Source organism: Orcinus orca, chromosome 3, assembly GCF_937001465.1.
Source record: "Orcinus orca chromosome 3, mOrcOrc1.1, whole genome shotgun sequence".
NCBI classification, from domain to species: domain Eukaryota; kingdom Metazoa; phylum Chordata; class Mammalia; order Artiodactyla; family Delphinidae; genus Orcinus; species Orcinus orca.
Genome location: NC_064561.1, coordinates 181,076,194 through 181,099,465, shown reverse-complemented (window position 1 = coordinate 181,099,465; position 23,272 = coordinate 181,076,194). Strand labels below are relative to the sequence as shown.

The 23,272-nt window shown below is 46.5% G+C and overlaps 1 protein-coding gene across 1 annotated transcript in view; it reads left to right on the top strand.

The window, feature by feature from the left end:
* ADAMTS16 (ADAM metallopeptidase with thrombospondin type 1 motif 16) overlaps positions 1-23,272 on the top strand; it is a 156,222-nt gene that overhangs the window by 94,561 nt on the left and 38,389 nt on the right. The window contains exon 18 of the mRNA XM_049707293.1: positions 10,962-11,088. Within this exon, the coding sequence (XP_049563250.1) occupies positions 10,962-11,088 (127 nt within the window). The remainder of the gene's footprint in view (positions 1-10,961; positions 11,089-23,272) is intronic.

The window sequence follows — 23,272 nt, the reverse complement described above, 5'->3', positions numbered from 1 at the left end:
AGTACATACTTGTTGAATGAACAAAGGCAAGATATCAACCGCTTTTCCATTTATAAATATGCGAAGGCCACAGATGGAAATGGCGATGCAGGGTCAGCCCGCTGTCACCCCTCCATGGTGGCTTCCCCAGGGCTGCCCCTCAGGCTTCTCATCCTTCTGCTCCTGGACGTAAAGAAGGGAGCATATCTGAAAGTGAATTGAAATTCCCTAGAATTCAAATTCCCTTGCTTCTAGCCTTCTACTCAGCTCCCAGTGAAATAGAGTTAATTGTCCTCCAGTATATGAAGAGTTCTGAAACAGAATATATTATGAATCTCTTTCCTTCTCAAACAGGAATCAAACAAAAGCTTAAAATTTCTACACGTGCATGTCATGTTGGATAGAAAGGCCAGGCCAGCAGGTGACCTGTCATGCCAAGGCTAGAACGTGCAACGTGGGGTTTTGGCCAGACTGTCAGGGATCGAGTCCTGGCCCAGCCTCTTTAAAACTCGTGAGCTCCTTAAGCTTTTACGCCTTAGCAAGCCCATCTATAAAGTGAGGATAATAATGTAATCACCCGTATAGGGTTCCTTTAAGGATTAGGGGAGAGAATACCTGTAAAGCTCTAACACTTAGTCTGGCCAAGTAAATGTCAGATTCTATTCTTTTCCATTAGTGTTATAGCTTTGCTTAAGAAATTGGACTGTTTAGGTTACTAAACTCTTAAAGCAAGAGGAAATTACACAATGATACTAGTCACGTGGCCCCAGGCAGGGGAGATGAACACGTTCCTCCCTATTTTGGATTGTGCTGCTGTCTTCAAGGTCCTGTGTGTTTTTGCACACTGGTGTGTTCAGGCATGTGTGGTGGACACACGCACTTGGAGAGGGGCATGCAGCATGTCTCTGTGTGTCTCTGTGTGCCCACGGGGTGTGCAAGCTGGTAGCTGCCACAGTGAGTGGACAAAGCATGGCCTGCCCTTTTCCTACCAGGATGATGGGACAACGGCCAGTGGGCAGGACTTTGGGGCAGCTCAGGAGGAGGAGTGGGGCGAAGGGTACAGGAAGTACGTCCTGGAAGCTGCAGTTTCCAGCATAACAGATGAGTTTACTCTCCTATGCAGCATTTAAAGGAGATGGAGAGAAATGGTCCTGTGAAATGCTTTCTGATTCCCCAGCCTCATGGATGGAGCGTGCCCTTCTTGGGAGGACTCAGGTCACCACGCGGAGTTCAGTCCAGCACGTTGTGTGATAAGGCAGCATGTGGTCCTGTCCACAGGGGCAGCCCTGACCTTGCAGAGTCCTCAGCCCCCCACTGAATGTCCCAAACAGGCCACTCGTTCTGAAACCTGTCCTGTGGAGCTCCTACTTTCTCTTTCTCCACCCAGTCTGCTATCTTAGCATCTGACCTTGACAACATGCCAGCCTGTAACCTTTTCAGACTCACGAACTGAGAACTTTAGGTCCAGGTAAATGCTGAACGCAAGATCTTGAGTGTACAGAGTCTATGCATATTGTGAGCGAAAGTCTCTGCCTAAGGACCTAAGAAAAGCCCTTTGATACAACGGCATAGACGTTGCACACAAGCATGAGGACCGTTTCTTTTGCTTAATCTTTAGTTCACCATTTTTTCTTCAAGTGAGGTTATGGGTTGGTTGAAATATAGGTAAGCACAATGTAATGAATAGACAACAGAAAAGCGGGAGTTTGAGAGAGATTTCAACTCATAAGGCAACTCATAAGGGAGAAATGATCTGATAAGAACCATACAGAAATTAAGAAACAAGATCAGGAGTATGAAAAAAGAAATGCAGATGTTCTCGGCCACGACTGTGGGTTCAGATTTTCAGATTCTCAAGTGAAGCAAAGACCTTCTGTTCTCATGGAATTTTCTGCAGCCCTGGATAAACTGTGAAAAATGGTTTCTCAAAGCATAACCAAAACCTTTACAAGCAGCCTGGCCATGTGATACCTGGGATGCTCCCTAAGAGCTCAGGTGTAAGAGTCGGGGCACAGCCCAAGGAGCAGAGCCCTGATGTGGAGTCTGCCTTCCACTCCGCCCTCCACTGAGGAGGGAATGTGAACAGGCCCAGAACCTTTCCTTCTTCTTCAGTGCCTGTGTGGGTGTGTGCTTTATGGGGCCCCTGACGTGCTTTCCAGTTTGACTTTCTGTGTCAATCGACGATTACCACGTGGATCAAAACAGAAACCAGGATGTCAGCTTCCCCTGCTCCCAGCTCCTCCCTCCCTGGTGCATCTCTTAGGCTTTTGTTGCTAAGCTTTCTGGGGGGCAGAGAACAGGAAGGGGAAGGGGAGGCCCGAGCAGGTAGGCAGACAGGCTGCAGGCCAATATGAGGTCAGGTGAGCATCACCTGAGAGGTCAGGCCCCTCCTGCCTCATCCTGCACTGCCCGGTGTCCTTGAGAAAAGACTGTCCAGGATGTCAGAAAGAGGGGATGTGCATTTTCATGAAGGCCCAAATCTGTAGATGTTGGAATTATTTTTCATTACAAATGTCACAAACATAAAAAATAAGGAAGACAAATCTTCCTCTGACCCAAGGTCACTGCAAACATTTTAATAAGTCCTGTCCCATCTCTTCCTTATGTTCCGGTTTACATGTGTGTGCTCTCTTTCAGAGGTTCGTTAATGATAAGCTTTTCCATGTTATCACATCATTTGTATCCTTCCTTTGCAGAGAGTTCCTCCTTACGTATTAAATCAATAGCTCATTTTTAATATGGGAGTTCACATTCTTGAGCAAATACATTCAACCATTATTGATACTTTTGTTGATCTAAAACATAAAATAGCTAGTTATTTTACCGGCCAAATGGGTTTATCAGGGAACAGCAAAGAACTGCAATTCTGGACATGCAATTTATGTCAAACCACAGGCAAGTCCAGAGAATAAAGGAGAGGAACATTCTTTTATAGAGGAGAAAAGGAAGTTGTGATGGGTTGTTATAAATGAAAAGTCCATTGGAGGAAACTGGGAGTTTGAAGTATAAAGACTTTCCATTGGCTGAGCTATGCAGTTTCTCACTGGCTGGACTGTTGCCAGACAAGGAGAAATTCTTCCTTCCTTCTGCTTGTAGTAAAGTAATAACCTTCTTCCTGTTGGAGATGCAAGGTACCTCTCTTCTTGTCGATAATGCAGTTGACATCAAGTGGTAGGGCATGAGAGCTCCCCCTTCTAGCTTTCCCATTCCTTTTTCTTTTTTTCTTTTGAATGTAAGGGACCTGAATGACTCTTTTTTCTTTGAAAATAAAGAGTATTATTCTTATATAAATTTAAAAATGACCTTTCTGTGTGTGGTTCTATACTACAGTTTTAAGTAAGATGTCATCATTTAAAGTGTGAGAGTCTAGTAGCCAATAGTTTACCTTCACTAATTCAACCAATGTTTATTGTGTACCTCTTCATTTTGTGTGTCAAGTACTATGTGTTGAAGGGTTTACAATAAATACTCATGAATTTCACATTCTATGCATTAAAACTTTAGTATTATCAGAATATTTAATCATATTTTCTTATTAATTTTTTTGAAGACTATAGATTACTTTTTGAAAGTAAGAATATCTGTGCAACCACTACCCATATATAGAACTGGAACATTGTCAGCACCAAACCAATTGCATTTTATGTATGTATGTATGTATGTATGTATTTTTGGCTGTGTTGGGTCTTTGTTGCTGTGCATGGGCTTTCTCTAGTTGCGGCGAGCGGGGGCTACTCTTCGTTGTGGTGCACAGGCTTCTCATTGCAGTGGCTTTTCTTGTTGTGGAGACCGGGCTCTAGGCGTGTGGGCTTCAGTAATTGTGGCACACGGGCTCAGTAGTTTGGGCTCGTGGGCTCTAGAGCATAGGCTCAGTAGTTGTGGTGCAAGGGTTTAGTTGCTCAGTGGAATGTGGGATCTTCCCGGACCAGGGATTGAACCCACTTCCCCTGCATTGGCAGGCAGACTATTAACCACTGTGCCACCAGGGAAGTCTCTCATTTCTTATTTTGTGTATGTGTGCTTATTGTTTATTTTCTTCATTAAGTTACTATGTCAGTGACAGTTTAGCCAGGAAAGCAGAAAACACACTAGGCATTTCAAGCAGGAAGGTTTTTAATATAAAGGATCATGTACTTACAGAATAGCTGGAGAAGTTGGAGGAGTAAAGGTCAGAGACAGACCCATGTAGCTCTCAGTTGCTCTGGCTATTAAAGAGGTGGAAGGTGTGGAACATTCCAGAAATTCCTGGTAAGGATTAGAGTTAAGCCAGCATTGGAGCAGGTGCTTCCCAGGAAAATGTCTGGAGACTACTGCAGACCTCACATCTGCCAAAGCCAGTGTGTATCCTCTCTGCCAGGGACATGATGCTATGGCTCTGTCCACATCCTGTGCTCGTACTTCTCATTGGTGGGATCTCCCCGACAGCCTCATAGTCAAGAGATGTAAAGACTGCAGTGCTGACATGGAGCCCCTGTAATTGAGGGAAGAGCAGGAAAGAGAGGAGTGAGCTGGGTTGTAGGTTGTTATGCTTGAGGGTAGCCCCCTCCCCCAAAACATCAGCTCCTGGATTCACCATTTTCTCTCCCCTAACATATTAACTTCTGCTTCACATTTTTGTCTGCATCCAAATATATTGATGTCTGTTCATTTTCTAATATACTGACTTTTGTTCCAATCTATATCAGTTCCTTCTTTCTGCTTCCTTGATCTATCCTTTCTTCCAACGCTGTAATTAAGTATTGGCTTCATTTATTTCCATTCATACCTATTTTTATCAATATAAGGTATTTAAGGCCATGAAAATAACCTCTGAATCTTACTTTTAGTTACACACCGTAAATTCTGTTTTATAACATTTTTGTCATTGTCATTTTCTTAAATGAATTTTGCTGTGAACCTGATGACCACTCTCCTGTTTTGTCCTACTTCCACTAATTCCTTAAAATTTCCAGGCAACACTCTACATTTTCCCTTTCTTCCTTATCTGCTTGTGGCCCATCAGTGTCCTCCACTGAAGATTGTACTGTCTTTCAGAAGGAGCATTTGGAAATGTGCACAGGCATTTTAGTTGCCATGATGAGTGGGGGTGGGTTGCTTTCAGCATCTAGTGGGCAGATCCAGAGGTGCTAAAAGTCTTATGATATGACAACCGTGCTGCACAAGTAATACTGGCACCTAAAATGTCAGTAGTGTCCCACTAAGAAAAATGAAAGGTCTCCAATGTCACCAGCTAAAAGAATTAACTGACAGGGCTTCCCTGGTGGCGCAGTGGTTGAGAGTCCGCCTGCCGATACAGGGGACACGGGTTCGTGCCCCGGTCTGGGAAGATCCCACATGCCGCGGAGCGGTTGGGCCTGTGAGCCATGGCCGCTGAGCCTGTGCGTCCAGAGCCTGTGCTCCACAACGGGAGAGGCCACAACAGTGAGAGGCCTGAGTACCACAAAAAAAAAAAAAAAAAAAAAAATTAACTGGCAGAGTCAGAACTTGGACATGCATTGGACAAATTCAGTGTTTTTCTTTGGGTTATATTTTTTCTATCACATTGTTACTAAATTATTCCATGAATGACTAGATCTAGATTTCCCTCTTATCCAATTAACCTGTAAAAGTTTGGGACTTGGCTGACACCAAGGTCAAACAAATGTCTCCACTAAGAAAGAAAAATGAATACATTAATAAAGTAAAGTTATGTTTCTATTTCAAAGAAAAACAATTTCCTATTTGCTTGATCGAGAGCCTGTACCTCACTCAGGACCATCAGTGATCATTAAGGCCTGATTCTTTGTTAAGACTTGAGCATAAGCATTGAATTTCACAAGTCTTCAATCTCAAAACTGGAAACCAAACTGAAGACATTATTCATAGAGTCACACCTAAAAAGCCAGAAGAGTTTGGTTAAAGAATTAAAAAAAAAAAATTGACTTTTAAATTATCATATAAGTGGAGAGAAAAGATTAATTTTCCTTCTCTACTATTAGAACTGACAACCAGCAGTTTTAGAAAATGGTACTCTTGTTCAGTAGGTCCTCATGTAAATTGGGTCATTAAGATTATCTGGCTTAATTTCGAGGAGTTCGCAGGATTTAATTTAATGGAGTTCACAAGATTCCCTACAGAACAGCTTTAAAATGACATGTGTTTCTTTTTTTTAATTTAATAGTCTCTTATTCCCTGTTAGCAAGTGGAAAAGTAGACTCATAAAACATTGATTCAGATTTCGTCTCTGCATTGATACATGGGTCAGTCATCAACACTGTGCCTAGTTCATCCTAAGTACTGTATAAAGAAGAGAATATACCCTTACTTGGATGATTCTTTTTGCCAAGTATTATTAACTCACTACAGTCATCCTTCCCTGTTGGTTCCAGGAACCCGCATGGATACCAAAATCTGCATATGCTCAAGTCCCTTATATAAAATGAGGTGGTATTTGCAAATAACCTATGCACATCCCCCCACACACTTTAAATCATCTCTAGGTGGCTTATAATACCTAATAGAATGTCAATGCTACCTAAATAGTTGTAAATACTTGGTAAATGCTAGGTAAATGGTTGCTGGCACAAGGCAAATTCAAGTTTGTTTTTTTAGAACTTTCTGGGATTGTTTTTCTGATTTTTTTCCACCTGTAGTTGGTTGAATCAGCAGACTCGGAACCCTTGGACCAGGAGAGCTGACTGTATTAACTTGCCGGGGCTTAGAAGTTACTGAATATAATGAAATTGGCCGATGGCTGAAAAACTGCCTAATAAGTGTGGGAGCAGATCAATCCAGGCAGGCTGGACTCTCCGCTCTCAGGAAATTTGATCTAAGGGATGACACATATATGCCCACTGAACTTTGACATTAGGTTCACCATATAATGTCTTACCCAAACCTGGATGCTACTGAGAGGCAAAAGGGTTGCTTACCATTTTTCTAGGACAAATGAGCACAAACCTGGGCTAGGCTGGCAGGAACTGTCTTTACTCACAACACTCCGGACACCAAATGTGTGGGTTTTGTCCACACCAACCAGCATTGCCGGATTTTCCAGCTTCCAACAGGGTGTCCTGCATTAATCTAACTCCGGTACTAACTACCTAGAGTCACCATCAGACCCCACAGGTGAAGGGCTCAGTCCCACAGCACTGCTCCCACTTCAGATGCCATTTGCATGCCAGGGCACCCACACTTCTGTCTGACTTGGCTACAAAGCTGTGGGTTCTACACTCTCCTACCCACCCCCCCGGTTCCAGGTTCAATAATTTGCTACACCAGCTCACAGACCTAAGGAAGGCACTTTACTTACTTACTGTCACTGGTTTATTGTAAAAGACACCAGGGAACGGCGGCGAGATGAAGAGGTACACAGGGAGAGGTCGGGAAGGGTTCCGGACCCCATGAAGCCAGGGTGTGCCATCCTCCTGGAAGCTCTCTGAACACGTTGTTTAGGGGTTTCCATGGAGATTTCATTACACAGCATTGATTAAATCATTGGTCATTGGTAACTGGACTAAATTTCCAGCCCCTTTCCCCTCCCCAGAGGCCCAGGATTGGGCTGAAACCCTCTAATCATGCCTTGATGCTTCTGGGGTCCAGCCCCGTCCATAAGCTGTGAAGGGACCCCGCCACCCGCCGGCTCAGACACTCCAAAGGTTCTAGGAGCTGTGTGCCAAGAGCCAGGGACAAAGACCAGGTATTTATTTTTTACTACGTGTATATCACAGCTCTGTAACCTGAGACATAAAAGTGGTGGCCTTGGGTATTGTATAAAGCGCAGTTCTCAAAGTGTGGTCCGCAGGGCAGCAGTGCCAGCAGCACCTGGGCATCGGTTAGAAATGTAAATCCACAGCCCCCACCCCACGCCTGCTGAATCCAAGGCTCTGAGGTGGCCAGGATTCTGTGTTTAAACTACCAGAGAATTCAGATGTGCTCTCAAGTCAGGGAGCACGGGAGTTCAGAGGCAGGGGGATGTGGGTCTGACTTAAAGGGATAAGAAGACTTCTGCCAGGTGTGTCAGGGGTGGCAGCGGAGGACCGTATTCCAGGTAGAGAGACAGCTGGGAGTCAGAGGACCAGGGGGGTTGTCGGCATGAGAGAGATGCAGCAGAGCTGGAGGACAAGGCTGGGAAGTCTCCAGCTTAAAAAAAGAAAAACAGACTTTTAACCTGGGAGTGGCATGAGCGTGTGTGTCTGTGTGTGTGTGTGCGTGTGTGAAGGAAGTATCCGTGGTATCAGTCCAACAGCTGGACTTGAAGGAGGAATGCCTGGAGTAAGGCATGGGCGTGGGGGGCAGGGGACTACAAGACTGATCCCTTGACCACACAGAGACCACAGAACCTCAGACAGGCGGGGCTGGAGGAAGCCTGCTTTGAAATGGATGTTTATGTATTTGTGCATCTGTTAGACGGCCAGGTCTGTGAGTCCAGGAGGCAGCCTGGGGACATCGGGGCTAAGAGCGGGTGCAGGGCAGGAGACGGGGGCAGGTCAGTAATCCATCGCCACATGCAGTCAGGGTGATGCCCAGGAAAGCACCTCCAGGAAAGTGGACGAGGGCGAACCTGTGCAAGGCTTGGAGTGTAAGACGTGAGGGACCCTCCTCCAGTGCCCATCACTGCGCGTTTGCGTCTGTTCTGTGTGTGACGTAGTGACAGGGCACACAGCTGGCTTGGTACCACATCAAGGACACTGAAAGAGATGGATTTCCGATATGTGCTTCCTTCCACAGTGAAGCCCAGCAGGTGTCAGTGGGTTGTGTTGCCTGACGTGCCTCTTGGTTCCCCCCGTCCCCAGGAGAGCTGTGGCCACGAGGGCTCCATGGCCTTGCTACACAGGTCACCAAGCCCATCTTTGATTTTACTAAATCTATATATTAGAACAAATGCCACGGCTTCAGTCTTAGCAGAGCCTGGAAATATTCTTTTTTTATTATCATTCTTCTGCCTCGTGGGATTGAGGTTCACCTTGACCTTCTTCCCGTTACTGCTCCGGGACACTTGCTGTATGTGACTTAAATCTTGTTCTTTCATAGAAATACTCACTTTCAAGATTCTCAACATGTTTAAGTAAATTTTCTTAGATTTCTGCAGAAATATTCCATGACCTTTATCAAAGTCACTTTTATAAATATGCTGTTCCTGATGAGAGACCATTAAAATCAGGAAGATACAGTTGTGAAATCCACACTGGGGTGCATCAAATAAAAACTGTTTAACTTGGTTAAAATGTGATAGGGTCACGTTGGCAGAGAGCTGAATAATCGCACAAAACCACAAGGGTCCTGTGTCACCTCTGATTGTCCTCCATCAGCACCGACAGGGCCATACCCAAGGCAGGAAGTGGTCTGGGGCTCAGACGCATGAGATCTGTGCTTGGGAAACAGGAGGGCTCTTTTCCCTCTACTGATCAAGGAAACTGATTCTCTAGAGACGGGAACTTGCCCCATCGACTTGCCTTATTCCTTTTGACAAAGCAAAGCCAAATGTCAAACTTGTTTCCATGTATATCTTCGAGACTTTTAGTGTTCTTCAAGTAAGGGACTCGGTTTCATAGAGAACCGAGCATTAGATGCTGTTGAGCCTGGAGTTGCCAGCCTGTGGCTTTGGTCCTCTGAAACCATGTCTTGGGTCCTTCCTTTATGAGACACCTCTGGTCATCTGCCTGTGGGGACCAAGGTGGATGCAGGTCATTCTGAGCAGTGCAGCCTTGACTGCAGAGGAAGTAAAACAGATGGGCCTCATGGACAGGAGGACTCCATCCATTTTCCAAGCACTGCAATAAAAATCATTTTAAATCTTAATATTAATTGTGTTAATTTTTAAAATCAACACTGGTTTGGTTCTTTTTCTTTCTTTTTTTTCTTCCTTTTCACTGAATGAACTCCTTAACTTCATCCTTCAACATATATATCTATTTACAGTCCTTTGTATTGTGGTAAAATATATGATATATATTATATATGATATAAAATTTACCATTTTAACCACTTTTGAATGCATGGTTCAGTGGTATTAAGCACATTCATATTGTGCAAATGTCACCACCATCCATCTCCAGATCTTTTCCATCTTCCCAAACTGAAACTCTGCCTATGAGACACCTCCCCACCCCATCATCCCCCATCCCCTGGCAACCACCCTTCTACTTTCTGTCTCTGTGATTTTGACTAGTCTAGGTACCCTGCTGTAAGTAATGGTTCCTTTTTTAAAAATTATTTATTTTTTGGCCATGCCCTATGGCACGTGGGATCTTAGTTCCCCAACCAGGGAACAAACCTGCACCCCTTGCATTGGAAGGGCAGAATCTTAACCACTGGACTGCCAGGGAAGCCCCATTGGTACCTTTTTTAGTAAATTTAATGAATTGAAATATTGAACATATTGAGAGATGCTCAGAAAGCCTGAGTAGCCCTGGGGATATAAATGGAGCTGAGAATCAGACTGACTTTCATTTCCGTTGACCTCCTTTGAGGCAACATCCAAGCCATTATTGTGAAAAGGTCACCATCCAGCTGCCACCCTGGAGGTATTTTGCTCTGTGAATTCTCTGGTGGGGAAGCGCTTATCACTTTGCTGTCCGTATTTCTTTCTGGTTTATTACCGATCATTTCCTGTTGTGCCCTCTCACTTAGAAGCACAAGTGAGTGTACTTAATATGGGTTTGTTTTGAAAAAATGGCTGGTGTTTCCAATTCTGGAAACAATAGAAAAGAACCAAAAGATCGTTTTGTCAAATATATGTTGGCACCCATAGCAAGACACACGTGACAAGATGTTGAAATGTAGGGGGAAGATACAAGCCATCTTAGAATCGATGCCATTCACTGATAGAAATCACCAAGACAGGCCAGAAAATTAGAATATTAGTAGTCAGCCCAAGGCCATTAATGCAAAGACGTGCCATACAGTAAAGATTTTCTTCAAGAGATTTCATGAGCTCTTCGTCTGCCTTTTACCACAGGGCATGTTTGTGGGTCTTCACTGTGCACCCCACTCTCTCACAGGGCAGATGACCACGAGAGCAGGCTGCTACAGAGACCTGAGTTTCCCGGTGAACGCATCATTCTGCAGCCCCGACACCCGGCCTGTCACAGGGGTCGTGCCTTGCAAAGTGTCTGCCTGTCCCCCCAGGTAAGAACTGCCATGTTCCTCTGAATGGGTATCAGGGTTTTGCAGATATAATGCTGAGGCCTCGGTGCTCCTGAGTCTGGGGAACAGAAGTGCCAACCACTGCCACATAATCCGTGACAGCAGAGGCAAAAGGAACAAGAACTGCCTGCACAGGTGAGCCAAATAAAGGGCGCCGGGGCTGGAAACAGCCTGCAAAGCCTTGTCAGTGGGAGCGAAGGTCTCGTAGTAGACGGGGCTTGTTCTGTCTTACTCAGCGCAGGCTGTGGGAGGGATGGTGTGCTGTGGACATAAGAACGCTTTCCCTCGCAGCCTCTATCCCCTTCGCTGGCGTTTCCTTTTCTTACTGAGTGAAACCTGTTAGAAGAACCTGCTGGCGAGGCCTGTCCAGGCTGTAGAGGGAGTGTGGACGCTGCACACTTGTGGGACAGGCCACAGAAAGCAGGGCTCTGTCATCCCACTCACCTGTCCCCAGTACTGCCGCCCCTCCACGTTTCTGAAGAAAGCTCAGGTTCCCTGACACAGGGGTTGGGAAGGACCCCTAGGAGGCAGCCGTGGTCCTGCCCTGCCCTCCTCAGCCATCACTCCCTGGGCTTGTCCGTAGTCTGTCTGCTTCTCACTTGCGTCATCTTCACAGAGGGGCTGTGGAAATCATCTGAGTAACGTATTTATGGGATGAAAGGCCTGCTAGACAGCGGAGGTACCCGCCACAACACATGTGATCTCATACGTCTTGATTTTAAAGATGCACAGGAGATGGCTCTGCTTGAGCTGAGCCTCAAAGCAGAAAGCCGGATGCCTCCTCCAGAGACAGTAAAACCCAAGAGGGAGGGAGGCACTGTCTCCCTTCTCTCTGAGTGTGTGGGTCCCTGGTCCCTCACTTAGGGTAGAGATGGAGGACACAGACCAGCATCTGAGAGGCCGGGACCTTGCCCCCCACCGCTGTGAGGGGCGCGGGGCCTCCTTGGGAAGACGTGTCCTCCCTCAGAGGGCCAGTGGCCCGACTCAGCCGGACTCCTCGGCTAGCACTCCCCACAGCCTGGTAATGAGAGAGAGAGATGGGTCAGTATTTGCAAAAGGAATTTAGCGCCTCAGGCCCGTCACCCACCGAGGCATTGGAGGCCCACCTGGGGGTTTTTCTGGGACCGAAGGAGCTCCTGGAACTGATACCCAACCTGGTCCTCGCTTCACCTGTCAGCGATCCTGCAGCCAGCCGGGCGCCCCCATGGTCTGCGCAGGGCTGGACGGCAGACAGAAGCTCAGCCACTGTAGGCTCCTTCTGTGCCTGAAGGGACACACCCAGTGCACACCGTCCAGGATGGTTTACGAAATGAAGCCCCTGGCCAACCAAGAGAAGACATAGCACAGCACCACTTCTGCAAAATGAAGCTCCCGTCCGAAGGAAACAAGGGGCAGACAGCCAGGGCTCCCAGGGTCCGCTGGGGTGTTGCACCAACCTGACCCCTTCTCCCCGGACAGCCGGTTCTGCACCTGTGTTCCAGGTAACACAGCGTGGACCTCACTGTGACCTCTGATCATACCTCTCCAAGGAGCCTTGGGGAGAAGGATGTTAAGAGCACTGCTGCAGGCACTGGGCTTCTCTTTCCACAGTGCACCGAGTTCTTGCTAAGTCAGAGGAATCCAGGGTGCCTCAAGGCAACTAGTTAACCGTGTTGAAAAGCCGAAAAACCTCACTAATTTAGACGAAGAGGGGTGTGTTTGTGCGTGTGACTTTTATGTGCAGGGGAAACTAAAGTTACTGGTGACTTGGGACTAAATCCATCGGAATGCTGAAGCTCAGGCTGATTGGGAATGTTTAGTTCTTGCATGGAATCTCTCCCTGGGGTCGTGTGAGTGGCTCATCCCCTTGTAGTCCAAGCTGCCCAGGTGGCCTTGGTGAAGCTCATTACAGTGGACTCAAGTGAACACTGACCCCAGCCCCGGGCTAAGCCACCCACTCCTCGGCTTCCACCTTCGTGATTTTAAGCATCCCATAACTCAGATGCGAAGTGGTGGTTGGGACACCCTGAATAGGCCCCTCTGCATCTCCAAACTGTGCAGGACTCAGCCCAGGATGCAGGAGTAGCTGGCGGCCCTGAGGGGGCAGGGGAAGCAGAGGCAGCCACGGTAGCCAGCAACTGATGCTTCTCCGAGGACGGCCTCCACCCCATGGTGCGGGGAGAAAGCTGGGGGTTCCCCTCCCTCCCTCTCCTGGGCTTCCTCCTTGTACTGAACCCTTAGGGGAGGCATTTAAGCGATGCCCAGCTGCTGTCTGTTCAGTGTTACCCCAGATGACAGGCTGCTTCTACCAGCGTCTGGTCCCGTGTAAGTGCACCAGAAATATCACTTTCCACAAAGGTCACTTATTGGATTGGATTATTGGTTATTGGATTTCAGTGATAGAACTCTAGCATACCTTACGTGGTCGGGCAAAACTGTCCTTACTCTCAACCATTATCCATGACTATCATCATCATCTCTTGTGTCTGTTTAGATAAATCTTGTTTCCTGGTACAGAATTTTCACGCTCATTGATTCCAGAAAATCTCTCCAGGGTCAGATGTTAGTTTTGTCCACTGTCGTATCCTGAGGGACGAGAGCTGCGCCTGTCTCTCAATAAATGCTTGTAGAATTCAGGGATGAACCAGGGTCCCATGGGCCAGGGTAAGAACTCCAGGCCTGTGGCATGGTCTCGGGAAAGTGGCTTCACCTCCTGATGCCTCGGTTTCCTCAGCTGTGAGTTGACAAAGAGAAAACACACAGACGTATGCCCTAAGTACGAAGCTCTGTGACCCCACTCTCCCTTGGGGGCTCTTGTAGGTGAGACCAGCCAGTCCTGTTTGTATGCTGCCATTGAGAAATAAGACGCTGCTTCGTCAACTCTCTCGTAATCTGTAATAAGCCTTATTTGTATGTTTCCACGTGTCTCTCACGTAAAGTACCCGTCCTAGGCCAGCCTCCTTCAAGATCTGCCCCAAGAGTAAGAGAGCTTGTACTATTCTTGATGAGCCATAGCTTTAGGGACTGAGGTCTCATCAGACGCTTTCGGTCATCAGAGCCACCTGTGGCCATTAGCATCCACGTGAGTGACCACGCTCCCTGACTCTCCAGTCCTGTCCCAGCCTCTCACTCCTGCCGTCAGCAAGGACTGCCAGGCAGCGCTCCTCCATGCACATTTCCTCTTTCTTGTCTTTGTTAATAGAACCCCAGACACACACACTCACACACCCATGCTCACACACATTCTCACACTCACACTCACGCACGGACGCCCTGGTGGACGTTCCCCATTCCCCTCCTAGATCATCGTCAGCCAATGGGATGCAAGCCGAAGAGATGCAGGTGCCTTCAAGGGAGTCCTGCAGAAGCTCTACTTCCTCCCCTCCTGTCCCCTCTCCTGAGCAGTAGCAGAGCTGGCCTTAGTCAGCTCCAGCCCCGACAAAGCATGTGGAGTCACAAGACAGCATCCCTGATGACTCCCTGGGTCAGAGCTGCCCCCCTCCACCCCATGTCTCCAGCCCAGCCCTCCATGTGAAGAGGAAGTGCTCCCTACCATGTTTGAGCTGTGCTTCCGTGGTCTCTGTTGCGGCAGCTGAGCCCTCTCCTGCTTCCTACCTGCTGCCCCTGTGAGACCTTGTTTCTAAACACCCTGCCCTGGCCATGGCCTCTTTGTCTTTGTAGCTCCTGGGCTCCCAGATAGATCCATGCTCGAGGTGTCCTCCTGTCCCACCAGGTGTCCAGGCTTTAACCCCCTTGTCCAACTCCACTTGCCCAGAAAACCCAGTCTGGCGACACCTCTCTCATCACTCACTCTGCTGCTTGTGGAGCTCGGGAGTTTAATGCTGCCAGAAGTTCACAAGCCCACGCTCTCACTCTGAATGTATGGCCATCGGCTTCCCTGGCCGTCCGGGATGGCAGGCAGTCCTCTCACCCTTCCCTGGGCATCTGGTCCCTCGCAGGACAGTGATATTACATCACCTCCTGTCTCCTCCAGCTTTCTTCTTCTCCAGCTCACACTCTTGGCCCAGGACCTCAGACCTCAGAGATGGGTTGAGGCAATGGCCACACCCTCCTCCCACCAATGCCGCCTGAGACACCCCCGTCGCTCTGCCTTCCTTCCTTCACGCTGGACCAGGGTCCTGCTTCTCCCCAGGAACCTTCATAGTTATGTCTCTCCTTCTCCTTCATGCTGATGGACTCCTTCCAAGAAAGATTTTTAAATGGGTGTTGGGTTTCCTTAAGCAAGATTATAAACGTATATATATATTTGTATGCTACTAGTTTTTCCAGTAGGTCCCCTGTTCAGCCCACTGTTTCTCTCCCTTGGCCTCCTCCCCCCCACCCCCTACAGCCTGTCTTCCTGGTTGTCAGGGACCCAGAGCCAACAAGGTCTCTGGATTCTTCTACATCTTATATTCTGTACTTAACTCATTGGTGTAGAATTTTACAAGTAAACTCTGTCAAGAGCTTTGTGTGCAAAGAAAAGGCACAGCTCAGGAGCAACAGGATCAGTCTCAGGGAGACTGGAAGTGGTGCATGGGAACAGCCTGTGGAGAACACAGCGAGGGCACCCAAATCACCCCAGAAATCCCAGAGGCCCCCACCTTATTGCGCTCTTTGATTTATACATCTCATATTTTTTGATATTTATATCTCCTCTGAAAGAGAAAGCTTTGCGAGACAATAGAAAGCCTGGCAGTGAAACTAATGCCATGCCTCCCTGCTGGGAGACCCCTGAGGAGGACAAGAGGGGCGGCTGCAGGGTTTCTGCTTCACCCCCAGCCAGTTGCAGGAGGCTGATGACAAGCCAGCCCGCAGGTGTCTATGGTCCGGGTGGGACAAAGTTTCCCAGTTCCCAGCCCACAGCTCTTCTGCATCCAAGTTCTTCGGTGGAGTGGACTTAGCATGCTAAGGGGCTAGAGCAGCATAGCCCATGCCTGCCAGCTCGCACCTGGTCGAAGGTGTGGGCTGAGCTGCCACCTTGGTACTCCCACCTGTACGTAATCAGGGCAACACAAGGTCAGGATTTGTTGAGGGAATCCACGTAAAAGCTCTTAGCCCGGTACATGGGCTAAAACACTCAGTAAATCTTGGCTGTTTTATTTTTTGCTGCAAAAGGAGAAACAAATTCACATTAGTTATTAGTCTGTGAAGCAAAACGATCAATGACAAACACAGAAGAATGAACCTGTATTATTTGCCTCAGTCCTTGTGGATAATCATTTTAACAGTTGAATGGGGAAAATAGATCTTAATTTTAAAAGTTGTTTTGTTGTCCTCTGAAATGTGAGATACATTTCTCTCTTGCCCAGAATACCAATGATTTTTTGTCCCTGATTAAGTGGGCAGCAAACCCAAGCTTTATTTGTCCAAGCAGGAGAACGCTTGCCTTTCTTACTAGACTGCTCCTGCGAGGCGGCCGTCCATGACCCTCTCGAGCCGCGTGTCCACCTGCTTCTCCACGGCCTCACAAAGCCACAGTGGCCACACTGCGTGGCTGCAGTCCTCAGCCTCCCACCTCTTCGTCTGACTCGGGGCAGGGAGGATGAAGCAGGGTGCAATGTGCCGTCTCCAGCTCCACGTGAAGTGAAGGAGGCTCGCCAAAGGACCGCGAAGAGGAGACTTTAAAATAGCCTAATCCACAGCCCTTCTCCTTTGTAAGTTACAAGAACAGGAAAACTGCTCCGCTGGTGGGAGCCCCTTCCCTCCTGAGCCCTCCCCAAGCACGTGTGCGCGCAGCGCGTCGAAGGCGCACACGCACGGTGTCGCGGACGGGGTCCCAGCTCGTAAATCTCCGCGAGGCAGAGACCTGGGAGTCCAGGAGCCTCCTAGCTGGAGGAGGAGGATCTCAAAACGTCTGCAAGGCTCCGGCCAGCAGGAGCATCACGGCCAAATAATGGAGCGTCAGCACTTCGAGAGCTGCTCCCCTGGGACTGAGCGAGGCCACCGCCCTGCAAGGAGGAGGGCCTCTCACAGACGGCAGCGTGCAGCTCTCCCACGGCTCATTTGAGGGAGAATCAGGCATTTTTATCGCTTGCTTTTGAAACGTGAACTATAAATCACACGGCTATTTATTTCCTTTCTATTTCTCAGTTTATCTAAATGGAGTGGCTCTTCCTGTCATTTATCTTATCTCTCTAGTTTTCGAAGCACAGACACTAATTGTACGCCTTCCTGGACCATGGACTGAAGGTGGAACAAGAGGAAATACTTTCCAGATGGCAAACGAACACTTTTCCTCTCTCTTCAGTATTATTCTAGGAATGCAGAGTAAGCGTGTAGATAAAACATACTGTCATCGGATGCCTCCCACCCCAGTACACATGTAGCCCCCCTCTGTATTCCTCTCTGCTTGATATTTGGATGGTCATATTGTATTTGCCGACACTTTGCTGACCCTCTACAAACCTATCAGCAAAACTGCTTCTTTTACGACCAAGATACCGAAGCGGGTGACTGCATCCATTTGGTTGCATCCATTTGGTAGAAATGACAGAGCAGATGCACCAGGGGAACTTTATGATTAATGATCTTCTTATGGCAACACTGCCAGTGACAGGAAAGGGGGCAGTAACTTTTTTGTCTCATCTCTTAGATACAAGCCTTGAAAATATTAATGCCCAGTAGTGTACAGGTTAGCAAGGGAATGAAAACGTCCGTGGTCACTGAGGTGGTCCGTATAAGTAAATGGCTTAACTCCCAGGATGCTACAGAAGTGAGTATTTCAGTTCATTTAATTAGCAGAGTGACGGAATAAACGAGCCACAGGACTGGCTTCCTGGGTGTGTGACCTGCCCATTCACCCAGGGCCCGGTGCTCAGAAGGTCCGCCTCTTGGTTTAATTCTCTGATGCAGCCAACTTGAAATCCCTCATGATTTTGCACCTTGCAGTGGATTCCACAAGTTATACAGCCAGCCCTGCCCCGCACGCAGCCCGACTTCTGTGTCAACATTCTTTTCTGGAATCTTTGGAAACTGTACTGGAATGTTTCTTCTTTTAGTAAATCAATTATACATTACTCGAGTTTGGAAGACAATGACTTCAACTCATGGATTTCTCTGGTGACACCACAGTGGCAGATGTGAAGGATATACTTGGTACAGTTATCTTTTCTTATTTTCTTTCCACTTACGGGCTGAGCGCCAATTTTGCTGGACTTAAGAATACTTGCAGATGCGTGAAGTAATGCTGAGGAGAGCTTTACAGAACCTGTGTCCTCTGGGTTCCCCAGCTTCTCTGTCCTGTTCTTCTTGTAACGAGCCTGCCTGTATCTAGGGCACCTGGTGCTGCAGCTCAAGCCCACACACGCCACCTGCCTAAGGGGGCCTCACTTTTCTTGCGAAGCCTTGTCCTCCCTCCACTGCACCCCCTTTGAAAAGGCATCTAACCCTCTACGGTTAATCAGGGAAACCAGAAGTGTTATAGCATCTCTGTAATTGACACTCTTTGGAGAAGCATTCAGCTTCAGTGTGAAGTTGCCAGTTCAGGTGCTAGGGTCACAACTTGAAACTGTATAATCACCTAGATGTGACAATATCTCAATATAAAAGAGGATGTCTTACTCTATCTCCTCCAGGAAAGATGTTACTTAACCAAAACAATGAGGTTAAAATACGTTCAGGCTGGTAAAGATATTTGTTACAATATATTCACAATGAAAATCAAGTTACAAATATGGACCAACTGGTCCTAAGCAAGACTGATTTGACTTATTTCCTCAGTTGCTGAAATATTAACATGGAAACCATTGCAGAAGCAGTGGGGATATAAAAATTATAGCTAACTTTTTAGATCTGGCTTCATCATTTCACACCTAAAACTCTGCCTTACGTATTTCTGTACAATAGTTTGGGTTTTGTTTTGTTTCATTTTTTGTCTGCTTATTTGTTTTGCTTTATTTGTTTTGGTGCATGCATGTGTGGCAGTATGTGTGTGTCTGTGTATTTTGTTGTTTATATATATATATATTTATTTATTTATTTATTTATTTATCTATGTGAGCAAAGGCAGAAAGGCACTTTAGGAATACTTCTATATTTCAGGAAACTTACTTGGAACTCACTTATAAAAGTTAAATAAGGGCTTCCCTGGTGGCGCAGTGGTTGAGAGTCCACCTGCTGATGCAGGGGACACGGGTTCGTGCCCCGGTCCGGGAAGATCCCACATGCCGCGGAGCTGCTAGGCCCGTGAGCCATGGCCGCTGAGCCTGCGCGTCCAGAGCCTGTGCTCCGCAATGGGAGAGGCCACAACAGTGAGAGGCCCGCGTAACGCAAAAAAAAAAAAAAAAAAAAAAAAAAAAAAGTTAAATAATACCTAAAATTTTCATAATACTTTTATTATTATGGTCTTCAGACTTCAATATGATCAAAACTAAAATTCATCAAGTCCCCTAATAATATACACTATGGCATATGCTTCAAATACAAAAATGAAAAACAAATCTACAGATAGATAAATAGAATTGATAGATAGATGACAATTAGATAGGTAAGTAGGTAGATAGATAAATAGAATATATTTTTACTACAAATCTATATGTATATCTATATATTCACTGCAAGTATACTAATCAGGGCTTCTGAAAATATCTGAAGCATCTCTCAGAATCATATCTTTTTTGGGAGAGAACACAATATGTTGGTTTTGGTTTTTTTTGTTTGTTTGTTTGTTTGTTTGCCGTACGCGGGCCTCTCACCGCTGTGGCCTCTCCCATTGCGGAGCACAGGCTCCGGATGCGCAGGCTCAGCGGCCATGGCTCACCGGCCCAGCCGCTCCGCGGCATGTGGGATCCTCCCGGACCGGGGCACGAACCCGTGTCCCCTCCATCGGCAGGCGGACTCCCAACCACTGCGCCACCAAGGGAAGCCCAGTATGTTGGTTTTTATGTAAGATTAGGCACCATTGTTTTATTCTCTGATCCGTGAATTATTTAGAATGATTGTTTTTTGCATTTCTAAATTTATTGAGGCTTCAGGGAAAATTTTTTGTTATTTCAGATGTTACTACATTGAGATCAAAGAGAGAGTTAAAAACGATATCATTTTTAGCATTTTCAAGACTTCCTTTATGTCTTAGGAATGGGAGTTTTTATAAATATTTTCTGTGGGAATGAAGGAATGTGTGTTTTGTGTTGTATTAGGGTTATTTATATGACAGGTCAAGCTCCTTATTTATTCAAATATGTTCTGACTCTCTATCTTGTGTGACTGTTTCTGAGAGAAATACTTTAAAATCTCTCATTACGATTGTTTATTTTTCAGTTTCTCCTATTAATTTTACTTTATAGTTAACATTAAAATTCCACTTTATGTTGTTAGGTAGGGTTTTCTGCACATATGGTTTCTGCATGAATTGTTCTTTATTATTAAATAATGTCCATCCTTATCCCTAATATTGCTTTTCAGTGGATGATCTATTTTTTTCAGAAATGAACATTATGGCATGAGCCTCTATTTACTTATTTTTGACCTGGCTTACATTTCTTCATTACCTTTATTTTTAAACGTCTGTATTATTAGGTTTCTCTGCACCTTGATTAAATAATTTTCTGTTGGATTTTGACTTTATCAAATCAAGACTATCTTTTACACACAAGCTTAGCCCATGTATATGAGGTATGGTTGCTCTTGTACTAAATTTAGGTCTGGATTTAGGATTTGTGTCCTCCATTTACCAGGCCTTGTCTTTGCATCTGATTGCTCCATGGCTTTACTCTTTTCTGATGAGTTTGTACAGTTCTCTTTATGCTCTTTTATGGCCACTCCTGCAAGAAATTATACTTTCTCCTTCTTTCACACCACTGCTTTTTGATATAAATAAATAAACAACCATATAAATCAGTGTAACTTTTAAAATATACGAGATTACCCACACGTGATTATTATAAAACTCTCAGAAATAAGTAATTTATAGAAAAAAGCTAAGTGAACTGTGACAGAGCTTAAACTGGATTAAATCTCCTTACAGAGCAGTTATAGAGAACTGGCAAAATTGCTAGAGTTCTCTGTGTGCTTTCTTTGAGGAGGGTGAGAAGGCACTGGGTCAGGAGGCAGACAGCAGACAGAAGACACCTGCGGGAAAGAGGGAGGGAGTCCAAGCGTGCATCACCTTGGAAGCCAGGCCCACTCACATCTTGCTCCTCAAGTGTTGAGAACATTTAGGAAGGTCAGGATCACCAGCACCATGTGATCATTTCCAGTGGGGGTGGGAACAAAGGCATGGTGTTGAGAGAGAGAGAGATGAGAAAGCAGAGCACATGAGCACAGGCGTGTCCCCACGGAGTCTCACCGTACAGGGAAGCAAAGGGACAGAACCGCACCTGGAATGGCCATGAAGCCCAGGAGGGTTGGCTGCTGCTTCCCTCGTTTTCACATGAGAGCTGGTGCAGCTAGCACGTGCATCTTTGGAAATGATCAGGGAGGGGACTGAGAGCTCAGATGTGTCAGCAGCTGTGAGGGTGGCCCTAGGCGGGAGCAGGAGAGGTGATGGCCAGACACTGAGGAAGTTTGTTTTCCCAGTGAAGGAAGCCAAGTCCTTCTGTTACCAAATGCAGGTCCAGCTGAAAGCCAATACTCGAGAGACAAGTGTTGGTAGGATAGGAAAATTTGCTTTATTCTGGAGGCCGGCAACCTGGGGAGAAGGTGGACTTATATCCAAAGGCCAACTCCTCACTGCCAATCAGAGGGCAAGAGCTTTCAAAGGGGAGTTTCAGGCGTGCACAGGCAGAGGGAGGGTGCTACATGCAGAAACAGTTCAGTCAGCTCTGAAATCAAAATTAGTCACGCAGTGGTCTGATCAGTAATATCTTGATTGTTGTAAGTACAGTTAATCTTCAGTTCCAGGGCTGGTTTGTTCCCATTTCCTTGAGGCCAAGTTCTCAGAATTGTGTAAGGTGGTGCAGATTTTGTCGTGGTTACAATCTGGTCATCATGTAGTTAAATTCTTCCACCTGGTGAAGGTATCAGTATCTACAAAAGAGCTTTAAGAACATGACTCAGAATATAATCTACAGCCCTTGAGAAGGAACTAAAGGTCCTTGACTTTGTTGAATGGCTAAACTATTATTATTTTGTCTTGTTTGACTTTTCCTTTGCTTCTGCATTTTCTCACTTCTCTGAATAAATTCATTCTTTGGCTAAAATTTTTCTACAACCAGGAGGCAGGTGGAGGACCTGGGAAGGCCCCGTAGGGTCCTGCTCCATTTCACTACCTAAGAGTGAGGGGAGGAGCAGCTGCTGCCTTGAGGGGAAGGAGAAATCAGGGTGGGTAGTGCCCTGACCAGCCATGTAAGTCTCAGGTGGGCATCTCCCTGAGAGCCCACTTAGGCCTGCAGGTCCTAAGTTGAACCCTAATTACCCAGGTCATGGGTACAGATTTGGTGGGGAGATTTGGCTTAACCAGAATTAGGATAAAAAGAAAAAAAATAGGTTATAATTCATCTCATTTCAGTGACTCACCAATAAAAATATGTGTATCCAAGAAACCCCTGGTGGTTAAGAGGGTTCACATTTTGGCAGACATGCATTTGGCCAAAATGCATGATTAGTATTTTTCAGGTACTGATTAGTGCTCAATTAATGAAACGAGGAAAACAGGTAGATTCAATTCTGGAAAGGGGGGTGGCGTCCTGTTCTTCCCCCCCAGGTGACCTTGTTTTTACCTCCATCTAACAGGGCTTAGTTTTTATCCAGTGTTTAAAGATGTGTGTTTTATTTCCCACCTGGACACCAAATGTGAATGAACTAGCAGTCAGTCTGTGGCTCAGTTCAGGAAGCAAGAACACCCACTGCAGGAGGCCACCCACATGGGCATCCCAAGGGCTTCCGCTGCCCCTTTCTAGAAGCATCTAGAAGCATGTGACTCTGCCCCGCAGGAAGTCTCCAGGCCCAGGTCTGTGCTGAAGAGCTTCGGATGAACACTCCCAGGAGTGTGGGACGTGGGAGCACTCTGCATCCTGAGGAGCTGTGTCTCAGGAAACATGACTTCAGAAACCAGAGAACCGGGTCGTTCGTTCAGTGGACTGAAATCATCCCCAATTTGTCGTTTCAGGCCAAGTTGGTTTGTTTTTCATGTTGTATTTTCTGGAGGGCAAGACCAAAGGGCAGGAAGGAGGATGGCTGTTTGAATATTGATTGAATATTGGCCAAGTATTTTGAACTGTCAGTTCAATATCAGTTATTGAAATTG